General features: G+C 38.8%; 1 protein-coding gene across 1 annotated transcript in view; it reads left to right on the top strand.

Moving 5' to 3' along the window:
• The window catches only part of LOC149196439 (uncharacterized), a 175,093-nt gene extending 159,905 nt beyond the window's left edge, over positions 1 to 15,188 (top strand). Inside the window, exon 6 of the mRNA XM_089403742.1 lies at positions 14,800 to 15,188. Within this exon, the coding sequence (XP_089259868.1) occupies positions 14,800 to 14,912 (113 nt within the window). The 3' untranslated portion in view covers positions 14,913 to 15,188. The remainder of the gene's footprint in view (positions 1 to 14,799) is intronic.
• The last annotated feature ends 245 nt before the right edge of the window (positions 15,189 to 15,433 follow it).

Below are 15,433 nucleotides of genomic sequence, written 5' to 3'. Positions count from 1 at the left end.
CTTTCTTTGAAACAAAAGGTTTATCTGTTTTATATGCTTCCTTTTTTTCACTGGTTAGTTTTCCAGTGTTCTTTGAAGTGGACTCTTCTGCACTAGTCGCAGTTACTGCTTCTTCTGATTCTTCTTCTTCCTGATCCCAATAATTGGGTGCACTCATATCTATTTGAAACTTAGGGATTTCTTTGGCCTTTTTCTTCTGTCTCCTTCTTCTTCTTTCTTCCTTTTCTATCTTTTCTGATTGTTGCTCATCATAGAGCAATTTTAGATTAGCATTTATCAAATCTGCTTGTTTTCCTAAGTCATCTAGAACATCTTTAGTGTGTGAACACCAAGTGGTTAGATAGTTTCCTATCTGGTATACCTGGTCCATATCATTTGGATTTTGTGAATTTTGTTCTAGTAAAGGAGTGCAGTCAGCTCTTGTTGCTGGCTGTCTAGTATTGGATGAAGAAGTACTGAATTTTGTTTTAGGCAGCCATTTACCTCCTTTTACAAATCTACGATTTGCAAACTGGAATTCATCAACAGGTGGAGTATTACTAACATATGTTCGAAACATCTTATTTACAGCAAAGAAAGGTTTTTCTTCTGGTATGTACAATTGATTTGTAGGCAGCGGTATACTAGTGGAAGAACTGGCTTCATCTAGTGAAGGAATATGACGATAAAAAGATTTTCTACCACTGACAGGAGGTTGTTCATTTTCTTGAATTGTTGGTAACACATGTTTTTCTGACATGAATATAGGCCGAGGTACTTTTGGTCAGTCTGGAAGAATTCTAACACGACCATCTGATACAGATATTCTTTTAATATTTCTCTTTGAACTGTCTGCGGATGCCAGAGATTTATATTGGATATACCAATCATTAGGCAAAGCTTCTTTGTCATAATGAACACCTTCTACTTGAGCATTGCTCACACCTACAGCAACACAATCTTTTAAAACTAGTTGTCTTAGTTTAGGATGTACAGTATTGGTCAGCTGGAAAGAGGTTTGGATGTACACAGATAAATATTCACTGTCTTGAACCATTTCTAGACCTTGTACTCCAACTAATGCTTTCCAACAATCTTTTAAGTGAACATCAAACAAACTAATGGCATAATCTGGATAGATAGTGCCATATTGACATCCCGAGGATAGATTTCCAAGTATTGTTCCGATCCGGGCATGATCATATATATTATGTCTGGTGTCGAAGACTTCTGCTATACAAGGAGTATTGAGACCATGACGGAATAATGGAGCTAATCCAATTCTAATTCCCCCAAAATGCAAATAGGAGAATTTCTTTTCAGCAACATATTTTCGAAATTTTTTAATTTCATCTTCAGAAAACAAATTGAGACCAACAATTTGTACAGAGGGACCTGATATTTTTATCTTTAGTTCAACCTCTTTTAGCCAAACTTTTTTGGATAGACTAAACAAAGATGGAACAAGATAAACTTCTTTAGAGCTCAAAACTGGCAGGTTCCAACTTTCTGGATCTTCAACCTTTTCATGTTCTACACTGTCAGATTCAAGGGATCTACAATCTACTTCAGATACAGATCGTCTATCGATATTTGAGAATGATCTTAAGAAATTGGCCATGTTGAACTTTTACAATCTATTTCAGAGATTGACTGAAGCAGCTTTTATCTACACAGCACTTGTATTACAAATGCTTTTCGAAGGCTTCCTGGCTAACTTCAGACTCTGTCTATAGAATGTTTCGTGTCCAAGGAGCGAGCTATGGCTTTGATACCAGGATAGAGGGTAAATGGTAGGATAGGCAAATGAAGAGGCGCAGAACTGTAGCAGCATTGTAGCAGGCTTTACTAGACTGAACACAAATTATAGAACCACTTAACTGGAGACTAAGCACAATGCAACTAAAGAAAGCCTTGGTATTGAAACTTACTTCTGATCCAAATCGAAGACTATTAAATAGCCGATCTGAAGTGGGTTACTTCTCCTCAACCAAACATGTGCGCAACTATGACCTCTCTCCACAGGTCTTCAAATCTCTAAGTTGATTGAACATCACTACCAAAAGATGCTCGATGAGTCCAGGCCAGCACATGATTCTTCAGAAGAATTTGATTTTGATAATGACTATAATTCAGATAGAAGTCTGAAAGGACCATGGTAGAATCTTTTGTATATATGTACCAGAAAAGTTGAGTAGACACCATCGGTGAAAATATGCCGAAAGGACCCTCAATTATTTCTGCTTTTTCATTATAGTTTAGAGGTGTAAAGTTAGAGAGTCTATAAAAGAGAGATCAACAAATGTTCAAGACATCGCTTGACGGAGAACTTTGAGATCTCATGTTGTAATAAGCCTTATGTATTTTGCTTGTCTTTATTAATATCGAAGCCTATTGGGCCGCCTGTCTGAGGACAGTTTCGTTCATCCAAAAGAACTTGGAACTGTAAGGCGAAGGCATTTGAAGACCTGTGGAGAGAGGTCATAGTTGCGCGCATGTTCGGTTGAGGAGAAGTCATATCTCCAAGGCCTTCATAGGTGTCAAGGGTCCTTCCTTTCTTTGTCAAAGTTGTCCTGTCTTCTTTCGGGAGATATCTCTAAAGTATCTTGTCAGATAGTGATTCTCGGTGATCATGGTGTTCTTCATATGCTTGATCTCTTTCTTCATTTGCTTATTCTTAGATAGATAGGTCAACCATCTTATGCTTCTTGTGAGAGTATTTCTTCCTTGCTTGTTTCCTAGACTAGTCAACATTTCTTCTTGCTTTGTAGTCAGCAACCTTATACTCCTTATGTGATCATATTCTTTTGTTGACCTTCATTGCATTGTAGTACATGCCTTCGAGCATGTCCTTGGTGAAAGAGATTCTTTCATACTTGATCATGTTATAGAACTATTCCCATGACTCAATAATATACAAATGATAACATGACTAAACTTTGATGCATACATACCTCATCTTGATTCTCCTTTGATCATCTTAGCTTCATTTGGTTGTCCTTGGTGTGGCCCTTCTTGCTTCATCTTAGCTTGCCTGCATATCATCCTTTTCTTGAATCCCATGAATGGGATTCCCAATGAGACATCTGCTTTGGTTTATGAACCTTCTTTTGAAGATTCCATCATAGGATCTTAAAGACCCTTGCCTTGCAAATGTTTCTTTTCTTTTGATGATGGAGGTCTTCTAAGATTCTTTTTCATGATCAATTTTCTTTCATAGTGGATGAGGTCCTATTCTAGGTATGCTCCTTCTATATGAATATCTTGAGCTATGTTCATCATGCTCCTATATTCTAGAAGATATTTCTAACCATGCATTTTTGTTCTCATTTATAAATGCTCTTTCTACATGAGTATCTAGAACTCTATGTACTTCATGTTTCTAGATTCTAGAAGATGTTTCTAGCCATGCAATTTTATTTTATTCCTACATGCTCCTATCCTACTCAAAACTTTGAAAGAAGACTTGAAGTAAAGAGTTTGACCTAGTCATAGTAGAGATTTGGAGGATCTTCCTTCTTTTGCTTCTTTTCTTCTTCTTTCATCTCTTGAGTCATGTGAGCTTCTTCCCTCTTTCTTTTGTTGTTGTTTTCCTTCTTAAGCTTAGGAAAATTCCTTTTGTAGTGTCCATATTCTTGGCATCCAAAACATTGGATTTTGGACATGTCTTTGTTGTTTGTTCTTCGTGGACAAACTTTGCCAAATTTTCCCTTTCTCTTGGCCATGGTAGCAAATGCTTGCTCCTTTGATCCCACATCTTCCTTTGATTTAAGTCTGGTTTCCTCTGCCCTGCATAGAGACCACATTTCATTGAGTGTGGTTTCTTCCTTCTTGGCATATGTGCTTGATGTGAAGTTGCCCCAATCCTTAGGTAGAGAATTGAGTACTACAGTTGTCATCTCTTTGTCAGACATGACTTCCCCAAGCTCTTGAAGTTGATCTCTCATTTCAGAGATTTTCATGAAGTAGGGACCTATTCCTTCCTTTGTTATCTTCATCTTGTACAATTCATTCCTTAGAGATATTACTTCTCCAGTTGTGGATACTGAGAATAGTTCTACTAGCTTGTCATAAATTTCTTTTGATGTTTCAAATTTGGAGACATAAGGAATGAGAGAGTCTTTGATTGATTCTATTAGAATCCTTTGAGCTCTTGTATCATCCTTATTGTACTTAGCTAAGGCTTGAGTTTGTTCCTTAGCAGGGATAGCGATATTCCCTTTGACATGTTCTAGGAGTTCATTCTCCTTGAGAAGTAAATCAGTCCTCTTCTTCCATGCAAGAAAGTTATTGGTACCTACAAATTTGTTTCTTTCTTTGCAAAAAGACATCGATGTATATTCAGAAAGGGACATATACTTACTTGATAGATTTTGGGATGTAATGGATTTGCTTCCTCCTTTAAGACTTGATGGCTTGCCTTCCTAGGATCTTGATGTTCTTCAAGTTGTCTTCTCCAAGTGGACTTTCTTGATGATTAGATCTGCTTGATGACTTGTAGCTTGATGTAGGTCTCGCTTCAATATGCTCTTCTTTGTAGGTGCCTTTATGTAAGGCTCTTCTTCTTGCTATGTAGACTTCCTTGATGAATGATGGATTGTAGACCTTCTTGTCCTTGAAGTGATTGAGACTTCTAGGCTTGATGCTTCAACCTTGTAGATGTCCTTCCTTGATGAGTGTTCTTGAGATGCCCTTTCCTTGATGTGTCACCTTAGCTCCGATACCATGTTGAAGAATCTAGGGCAATAAGTTATAGTAGTATTCTTTGTTACTTGATAACAATTTGTGGAGTCTTTTTACTTTTTCTTGTTAACTTAATCTTCTTCTTCTTATTATTAATGCATGTGTGTGTACTTCATCAAATTGCTACCAAAACATAAGAACAAGAACACAAGATGTTGGCTCTCTGCCAGGGCCAAAACCTCTCTTCTCTTGAGAGGAAAACCCTTCGGTAAGTTTTCTCTTATTGAAACTTCCTTCTTGATCAATGCCAAGCCCTAGACCCTTGACTAGAAGAACCTCCAAGCGCAAGTCAAGTCCTTCCTTTCCTTTGCACTATGTTTCTTTGACACTTCGTTCCCTGACACTTCGTCCTTCTTCCGACCCTTCGTTCTTCCTTCCACTGTAAGTAGATCTTCTAGAAGAGATACTTTTCTTTAGTGATATCCTTCACCTAAGGATACTCATTCCTTCTCTTGATCTTCCAAGTTCCTTCTTGGTGTATGGTGTAAATCTTAGTGTGATAGCACTGCAACCCTAATTCTCGCATGTGTGGGAGGTACCCTAGAGAATTAGGGTCCTTTTTCCTTTGCTAGAGAGATAGGTTTCTTCGCTTGACTTGGGAGGTCTTGTAGGCCTAATTTCAAACCCAACCAACACTAATTCATGAACTGTTTGATCCTGCTGTTATACCTGTAGACTTACCCACGTCTTCTTCGCACGTGTGATTGTTTCTAGCCCTAAAAATAGTCCTCTTCACTTCGGCCTTCTTCCTCCTTCCTTCGCTTGCATTGGAGACCCTTTAGGCTTATGTTCTTATCCCAAATAATGAAGTTTGTGTGACTGTAATGGAGGGCTGCTATGACAACAAAGAGACCCTCTCCTTCTTCGCACGTGTGACTGTCTTTTAGCCCTAGAATAGACTTCCAAGGCTTCGGTATTTCTTCCTCCTTTTTCGCTATACTTGTAGACCCTTTCTTCGTCCCTTCTTCACCCTTTTTCTTGGCTACCTTCGCTGATTTCAAAGATAAGATAAGATAAGATAAGAGAGATGGATGGCATTATAGTGGAGTGGACAGCCTCTATATATAGAGGACTGTTCCTCCCTTTAGGCTAACTAGAAGACAATTTGTACGCCGACTTGTTGTCTTACTTCGGATGGCTTCTTTGGTGGTGTAACATGCTTGAATGAGCTTCTTTGGTGGTGCCTTTGCATAGGAGGAGACTTGACTTTGCTTGGAGGTATTCTCTTGACTTTAATACATATTCATACATGGTGTAACATGCCCTTAAGGCCTTCAACATTTCCTTTTGACTATTTGACTCACCTATAACACTTAACATGTGCTATACCTGCTTCAATGAGCAAGAAACTCATTGACATAATTTATAAAAATAATATTTCTTTTCTTGAATAAGTAAAAATATCAAAAGTACATTTATGAAGACCGAACCTAGTTACATTTTCTTCAACATAAGAAAGCTCTTTCAAATTTGATTGAAAAGGATAAATTATCCTTGGAGACAATGCCACCTATCTCGTGAAGGGAGTTGGGAATGCTACTCTTCAATTGAATCAAGGTAACACCATTCATCTACAAGAAGTACTATATGTACCCTATCTAAAGAAGAACTTGGTATCTCTCTCGACGATGGAAGACAAATGATTCAAGGTGGCATTCATCGATGGAAAGGTACGTGTGTGGAATAAAAAAAATTCAAAGATGCATTTACACTTGGATTCAGGGTTGATAGCCTATATCAAGTGGGAGGAAGTCCATTGGGAGCTATGTCTTGCGACACATCACTTCAATCCGAATTATGGCACCAGAGGTTTGCTTATCTACATTATAAGGCTCTACCCGATGTGAAGAAGATGGTGACAAGTGTGCCCGACTTTAAAGTAGAACATGAAGGTGTTTGTCGGAGGTGTGCCGAAGGAAAGCATACAAGGGGACCATTCACCTCAAGTGATAGCAAGACTACCGACATATTGCAATTGGTTCATTCTGATCTATCTGGTATGATGCCCGTGAACTTGTTGGGAGGATATTTATATTATGCTATCTTTATGCATGATTTCTTTCGCAAGACTTGGATATATTTCTTCAAGAAGAAGGACGAAGTATTCTCATGGTTTCGTTCTTTCAAAGCTTTGGTCGAAAATCAAACCGGGAAGAAGATCAAAATGTTGAGGACCGATATTGGATCTGAATATGATTCAAATGAGTTCAATAATTATTGTAGAGAAGCTGGCATTAAGAGGGAGACTACTGCCGCATATACTCCTAAGCAAAATGGTGTTGCTGAAAGGAAGAACCGTTCTATCGTAGAAGCCACTTGTGCCATGCTTCATGATCAAAGCCTTCCGAAGTTCTTATGGGCCGAAGATGCAAACACTGCCATGTATGTTCAAATAGATGCCCTCATCAAGCATTGGACTCCAAAACTCCCGAAGAAGTTTTCATCGGTAAGAAACTTGATGTTTCTTACTTTAGAATTTTTGGTAGCCCCATATATTTTCATGTGCCGAAAGAAAAGAGAAACAAATTGGATGCTTCTGGGAAGAAAGGAACATTTGTGGGCTACAGTGAAACTTCTAAGGCATATAGAATCTATGTGCCTGGTCAAAGAGAAGTGGAGATAAGTTATGATGTCACCTTTGATGAGGATGTTGCCCTTGGGAAGATTAGTAACCTTCCTATTCCAAGGAAGGACAAAGAAGCAGATTTAGGAAAGCATGGAGAACCTCAGGATGAGCCGATCCCTGATGTTGAAGGACCAATGGATCCCATTGATTCACCCCCTCATGAGCCCTCCTCATTAAAAAGGAGACCCTCATGGCTTAGGGAAACTCTCGAAGATGCTGAGAGACATGTTGCACCTAGGGGGACATTTCATGAAAGTAAGAAGTTAAATAGGTACCAAGGGTACTTAACTGTAGTGAGCGCCATTGTTCAATCTGAGCCTTGCACATTCGAAGAAGCTGTAAAGCACCAAGTTTGGAAGGATGCAATGAATGAAGAGTATGAGTCGATTACGAAGAATGATATCTGGGATGTGGTCCCTAGACCCAAGGACAAATCCATTGTCACCTCGAAATGGCTCTACAAGATCAAGCATGGAGTTGATGGAAGTGCTGAAAAGTTCAAGGCTAGATTTGTTGAGGCTTCTCTCAAAAGGAAGGTGTGGACTACGATGAGATATTTGCACCTGTTGCCCGATATACCACTATCCATTCGATTATAGCCCTTGCTGCCTCGCAAGGATGGAATCTACACCAAATGGATGTCAAGACTGCCTCTTGACATGGTTCAATTAAGGAGGAAGTCTATGTAGAACAACCTGAGGGGTTTAAAGTTCAAGATCGTCAGACACATGTATTTAGATTGAAGAAAGCTCTCTATGGGTTAAAGCAAGCTCCCCAAGCTTGGTATGAGAGGATCGACAACTATTTGATGAAGCTAGGATTTACAAGAAGTGAAGTTGATTTGAACTTTTATTTTAAGGTTGAGAATGATAGACCTCTCATCTTGGTACTTTATGTGGATGATCTCTTTTTGACAAGTGAAAATCCTCTTGTTCATCAATGTAAGAGGGAGTTGGCTTCCAAATTCGAGATGAAGGACCTAGGATTGATGCATTACTTCCTAGGGTTGGAGGTTTGGCAAAAGCTAGGTGAGATTTTCCTTTCTCAAGGAAAATACATCGTGAAGCTACTTGAAAGATTTGGGATGGTGGACTGCAAGTCCGTGACTACTCCGATGGAACTTAACTTCAAGAAGTTATGCGGAAGTGCTGCTGGGTTTGATTTGGGAAATCCTTCTGAGTATCGTCAACTCGTGGGGGCCCTGATGTTCTTGGTGAACTCCCGTCTGGACATATGTTTTGCAGTGAATACATTGAGTCAGTTTATGGTCGAGCCTCATCACATACATTGGATTGCTGCCAAGAATCTCTTGAGATATCTCCAGGGCACAATCACTTATGGACTGAGATACACTGTCAGGAATGTGAGGCTCCATGGTTACTCTGATGCAGACTGGGCTGGCAATGTGGTGGATTGCAAAAGCACATTTGGATGTTTCTTCTCTCTAGGTTTTGCTTCAATATCATGGATGAGCAGGAAGCAGAAGTCTGTTGCCTTGAGCACTGCTGAGGATGAATACATTGCTGCTAGTATGGCCTCCTGTGAAGCTATTTGGTTGAGGAAGCTATTTAGTGAGTTGTTTGGACATGTGCTGGATACCACTGTGATCTATCGCGACAACCAGAGTGGGACTCGTCTTTCTGAGAATCTCGTATTTCATGACCACTCCAAGCATATTGATATCAGGTACCACTTTATCCGGGATATGGTACAATGGGGAGAAAAGGCTCCGTCATATTGGGATTGATGATCAGGTCACTGATATTGTTATGAAGCCCCTGGGAAAGGTCAAATTCTTAACCTTCCGTGAACGACTTGGAGTTGTGGAGAGACCCTCTTATGAGGGTCCTGTATGAGATGGACGTTGAGCTCTGGGAGCTCCGGGGGTCTTGGGGTACTTCTTGGAGCGATGAGCAACCATAGGGTGAGTGGTTCACCTTCCCCTGTGATACCCCATGTTGAGATATGCATAGGATGAGTGGTTCACCTTCTTCTATGGCATATGAGTAGGATGAGTGGTTCACCTTCTCCTTTTGGCACATCCTAGCCATGCAGTCTGGGACTCATGGGAAGTACCTCTCATCTAGCCAATGAGTATGGAAATGAGGATAGAGACCATAGTACTATCGGTGGACGCATCGTGTCAGTTAAGAGTAGTATAGCACACTCTCGATTATTGGAGACTGACTTCGGGTCAGTGGAGAATGGTATGATACATTCTCGATCATTTCTTCTTTCTTCATGGTTCAGCAGAGCAGAGACAGGGATGGTACATATTGTTAGACAGTTTGGCAAGTGAATTTCTCCCTAGTTGAGAGGGAGTGTTAAATTTGGAAACTAGGGCCAAACTTCACCTTGGGCTGGTCATATGAGGCAGCTGATATTTTTATTGGATTCCTCTCTCTGAGAGGTGTAGGATTGATCTAAATATCATCTCATTCTGACATGTACAAATGGAATTATGAATTTATTTTGTTTATGGACAAATTGTCAAGGTTGGCCAGCGAACTAATGTAGGCTCAGAAGCCCAACAGTCACGTCTATTTATCCCCAACGTTTGCATATAAATACAAGGAGCCTCCTCATTTTGTCACTTCACTAACTCACATATTTCTCTCTCCTTCATTGATTGGGTACGGATTTCTGAGGCAGCTCTCCACACGTGCGAAGAAGATCATCTCTTTTATGTCCCTAGGTTGACTAGCGTTGACCGAAGTTGCAGAAGGGTTTTTTTACCAGCGTTGACCAGCAATGTTGACCTGTTTTGACTATGTTTTGTGAGGGATATCTCTGTTTGAGTACGCTGCATTTCTGGGCACAGAAAATGAGGCTATTTGACCAATGTTGGCTGTAGAAAGGTTTGCTACAACATTGAATTTCGTTGACCAGGTTTGACTGGATATTTTCGGACTGTTTTTGGGCTGATTTGATTTGTTGTTGGAGGCCAAGTTGACCGAGTTAGACCGAGCTATTTTGGAGGTCAAAATCTTCCCTGTTTACCAGTTGACTTCTTGGTTAGGGCTTTCTGTTACCACTGTTTGAATGGTCAGATTTCACTTTGATTGGGCAAGTGAATATTGCATATTGTACTTTCTCTCTCTGCTGAAATTTTGAAGAATAATAAGAAGAATTGATCAAAGGGTTTCCCCACATTGGGGTTTGTCGCTGGCTGGCGCCATATCTTGTGTCCTCCTGTCTTGGCTTGTCTTCTACTGTTATTGTTTATGTTCTATCTGCATTTTACTGTCATGTTGATGTGATTGCTAATCTGGGTATTGATATTGGCTAATAAGAAAATTGAAGTAAAATTATTCTTAAGCATAGAACATACCATTTTTATCTAAAATGAACAAAGCATAACCTTTCTAAGGTCAATCTCATGGCTTTCAACACTTCCAACAATGTTGTGTACCATTATTAGGGCCGAGTATTAGAGATACTTTTATATTGTACTTATTTATTGCTGCATTTTTGTCCTCATGTGTAGTATACGTCTAGTGGTTCAACCTTGGTTGCACCTAGGGCATAAGTCTCTCTTCGACTTGCAGAGAAAGTGATTCTAGACACATGCAAAACAAATTTCATTAAAGCTATTAGTACAATCTTGTATTGCCAACAATTTTTATAGGTGTTGTTAAATATTTGGACTGTTAAAGGTGATTTTAACTTTTCTGCAAAACTTATGAGCTATTGGATACATACTCTATTATGTCAATGGCTACCAGGATGAAAAATATTACATCAACAACCATGACCAAGGGCAATTAGTATTGTCAATATACTCTTATGCATCAGTTCATTGCATTTAGTGAGGCATTATATAGGGACTGTTACCGCAAAATCTAGTATGCCTAGTGCAAAGCCACACTAGGCAACCTAGGTCTTATGGCAACAAAGAGATTGACCACCACTCTCACCTCAGTGGCCACTCTCCAGCTATTTAGTGGTGGTGGATGTTATTCCCATAAGGGAAGCTAAAGAAGTCACCCAACAAGACCTTTAACAAACAAGGGCTCAAGGGTGTTATCAGGTCTAATGGTTATGGAGGAAGGTACTAGCAAGGCCTTGATGATCGTGGTAAGAGATACAAGCAATCAAGCACACTTCCAACCATACCTAATGGACTAGAAGAGGACTGCTATAAAGGAAGGTTTATTAATATTCAAGGTTTCAATGTACAAAAGCATATGGTAGCCAATAATAGCCTCTAAAGGATAGGTTCAGTATATTATCAAAATCTATCAAGGAGTAAGATGGAGAAAAGGACATTTTTGTAGTTTTTAATGGTTTAACATGCATAAAACACCAATAGAATCATGTTACCACACAATCTAGCAAGGCCCAAAGGAAGGGAAACCTAAGGGACAACTACTAGACTAAGTGACAACAATGGGACAATGATGCACTGTCACCTCAGTCAAGGTCCCTTGCTGTTTACGGACTTTCACCGATGGGAGAAGTCATTGTAGGAAGGAAATCACTTGAAATGGATATGTCAATAATTAGCCATGAAGCGATTTCACAAAGCCCATTCAAGGAGAGACATAATAAAGGCTCAAGGCTTCGAAGAAACTAACATGCTCTCCAAGAAAGATCTTGGGATGAGAAGATCAAGACCTAGGGTTTGAGATTTGCAATGATAATAGGTATGCCTTGTGAAAATTCCTTAAACCCGAGAATTCCTACTGCAACATTGATGATATTTCTTCTACTTGTTAGATTTACATGAACAAGTTATTTGCAGTTTCCTATGACAAACATCGAAATACATACACTGCAGCCTACACCATTTAAAAAATATGTCGAAACAAGAAACTGAACAATAGAGAAAGATACAACACAAATGACAGTTGTTTTTGGACAAACGTCCCCAGAAAAACCCAATGTGGGAAAACCGGTGCAGCAGATCTGAGGGTTTTATTACTAAGCAGAAGTATTTCTAAATACAATCTCTGGGTGCCCTCGCAACAATCCAATTACAGAGAAAATCACTTAGTAGAAGAACTTGGTGAGATTACCTCACTCTACACTGCAAGTCTTGGTTGATCCAGCAGCTGAACCGACGTGTTCCCCGACTACTTCTACGCTGCCCCTGCGTGGGCCCTGCGTCAGCCTCTAGAGCCCTGCGTAAGCTCAATTGGGAATTGATTTTCCCTCAGAAGCCTTTTCCAGCCCTCCCGGATCAGAAACGTCAACCTCCTCAACAAACTCAGACTTCTGTGCTCGAGACCTCTAGCTTCAGCAATTCGATTTGACTGATCAACTCTCTGTGTGTCTTCCAAATGACCCTCAAGCCTTCTTAAATAATCTTGTCGTTGACATTCAAACGCTATAACTTAGAATATCGTCATAGGTGATCATTGAGAAGCCTCCCTTTTGGTGAAATTCCACTAAAGAGCAGGAAGAAGATTGTTGAGGTGACAATGGCATTCTCCCTCATTGTTGCAACAGGGTATGGTCCTTGCCTTTTGAGTCCTCTCACAAGGCCTGCTAGATTTTGAGGTCTCCTATATTGTGGCTTTTCATTTTGATTGTTCACCAAGACTATAAGGAGAAATCAAAATTGTTGCCATGTAGCTTGAGGGGGCATCACATACAATTGGTATTGGTAGTTGAAGCCCTTGACGATAATGTGTACATATAACTAGGATACATTTAAAGACAACTTCTTTGAAAGATTGTAGGATGTTAAGAAAAAGAGTTTTTTGCCAAGCTTACTTGATTACAACAAAAGGGTGATGTTGATGGGGTATATTCATGAACGGAAAACACTTGCAACATGAGTACACAGATTATGGCAAGGTTAGTGTCTTGTTGTTAGGTTTGTATTATATTATCTACACGATTTGCCCCATTACTATATATTGCACAAGGAGCAATGGGGGCCTGTTGGGCTCCCCTTCACCTGGGGTTTGGGGGTATAACCCCCGAGAAAAAGAATTGAGTTGGTTTTGGTCCATTTTTGGCTTGTTTTTTTGGTGATTTTCAGCCAGTAGTTTTTTGGTCCATTGTAATGTAATTCCCATTAAGGAATCTAATCTGGGTTAATAGTTTAGGGTTTTGGATGTTGCGTGTTTTTATATATTGTATTGTAAATGATGAAGTTATTACCATGAGAGTTAGAGGTGCAGCGCTTAACATTTGTTAGTTTTCCCAGTTGAGTGTTTCTAGGGTGAATCTCTGAGTATTATCTGCTATTGGTATTGTTTAGTTTTCTGTTTTTAAAGAATCTGTGTATACCTTGCTTTACGTTAAAGGTTTAAAACTTACACCTCAATCATATGTTTTTGGATTAAAATTGTGTATAAAGTATTAGAGCCATGGATAAAGTCAAACAAAAGGCAAGAATTGTAGAAATTAAGCTCATCAATTCATGCCAAACTTATGACATAAAGCATTATAGTAAAAAACAATCCTTTCAACTAGGAGCAACCAAAAATCAAGATATATTCCACCACAACGACATTAAGAAGATAAGCAGTGAGAGTCGGAAGCATCAAGGAGAAAATAAGGTAAATGTACAAGATGCAGTGGGAATGGAGATGTGCACTTGTGACATAAAGCATTATAGTAAAAAATAATCCTTTCAACTGGGAGCAACCAAAAATCAAGATATATTCCACCACAACGACATTAAGAAAATAAGCAGTGAGAGTCAGAAGCATCAAGGAGAAAATAAGGTAAATGTACAAGATGCAGTGGGAAATGGAGTTGAGCACATCAGTGCAAGGAGGATAACCCCAAAACATTATGAAACTATAACTTATTGCACCAAGAGGCACTTTCTACAGCCAAGTATGAGGGAGATGTGTAATTTCTTCCATGCTCAACATGGAGTTGACATGTGACATTTAAAAATGTTAATAAAAAATTTTCAATGTCGATAATAATGAAATATTTCCTTACCCACCTTTGGTAAAAAAAATTGTATCAACTTTATACATGGTAGTTGAAAGTAAAAAAATTATTGTTCTTTTGACAGGTGCTTTCTACATTCTAATCTGAGGAGAAATGTGTAATTCCTTCAATGCTTAACATGGAGTTGATATGTAACATGAAAAAAAATATTCCATTGTCAGCCATAAATAAAATATTCCATTCACTATAAGTGAAATATATAAAGTAATTGAAAGAAAAAAATTTCTTATGGTTAAAGCATTTCAATGCTGTGTTGTTCAATATGAGGGAGATCTGTAATTTCTTCCATGCTCACATCTAGTTGAAGCATAGTTTCCATATTTATTGCATTTAGCCTAAGTATTTCCCAGCTATAATACAACTGCTGTGATCATATTTTGACTTGTACTGTGACCATGCATGTCTATGAATTGCATATAAAGAATTGAACAATTTCTTTAAAATTAGTAGTAAATATTTGGATGAGAAACAAATATGGAGAGTTAAATTGACTTTTTTTGCATTGACCAAGATATTGAAGTTTCTGGTTGCAGTGGCAAGCATTAGGAATCGTGAAGATGTCTTTCTACACAAGCTCAGCAAAGATAATAGGGACAGAGTCATGGAACAAGTATCTTCCCAATTGTCTTCTCTTTGTCGAAAATAATTGTGTAATCATGATATTCATATTATATTTTATGCAAGAAAGGTGAAACTTTTCTATCTAATTTTATGCTGGAGATTCCATTTTAAGGGGTTTCTTTTGACCACATTCATAATGGAAGAGTTTGCTATCGCTTCAATATACATTAGAATAAAGACAACTATTTGCACATTATGCTGGAGATTCCATTTTAAGGGGTTTCTTTTGGCCACATTCATAATGGAAGAGTTTGCTATCGCTTCAATATACATTAGAATAAAGACAACTATTTGCACATTATTTTTATTATGTGGCACTGCAATTAGGAATGTGAATGAAATGTGTTCTACTTGTACCGAGGAATCTGGATGACCTTCGATCTTGAAATATAACATTACTTGCAATTACTATGGTTGCTTTTTTGGGTGGGACACTTACAACTTTATTAGCATCTTTCAAGACTACAACCTATCAGATAGGTATATGAAGAGGAGAGCTTTCCTATAGAAGAAGACAACATACAATTCATCCTCACTCAGTTACAA

This window comes from Pinus tabuliformis, chromosome 2_2 (genome assembly GCF_031772625.1).
Source record: "Pinus tabuliformis cultivar Carrire ecotype Pingquan chromosome 2_2, CPIR1, whole genome shotgun sequence".
Taxonomy (NCBI): Eukaryota; Viridiplantae; Streptophyta; class Pinopsida; order Pinales; family Pinaceae; genus Pinus; species Pinus tabuliformis.
Note: the sequence above shows the minus strand (reverse complement) of the source record. Positions and strands in the feature narration are given on the sequence as shown.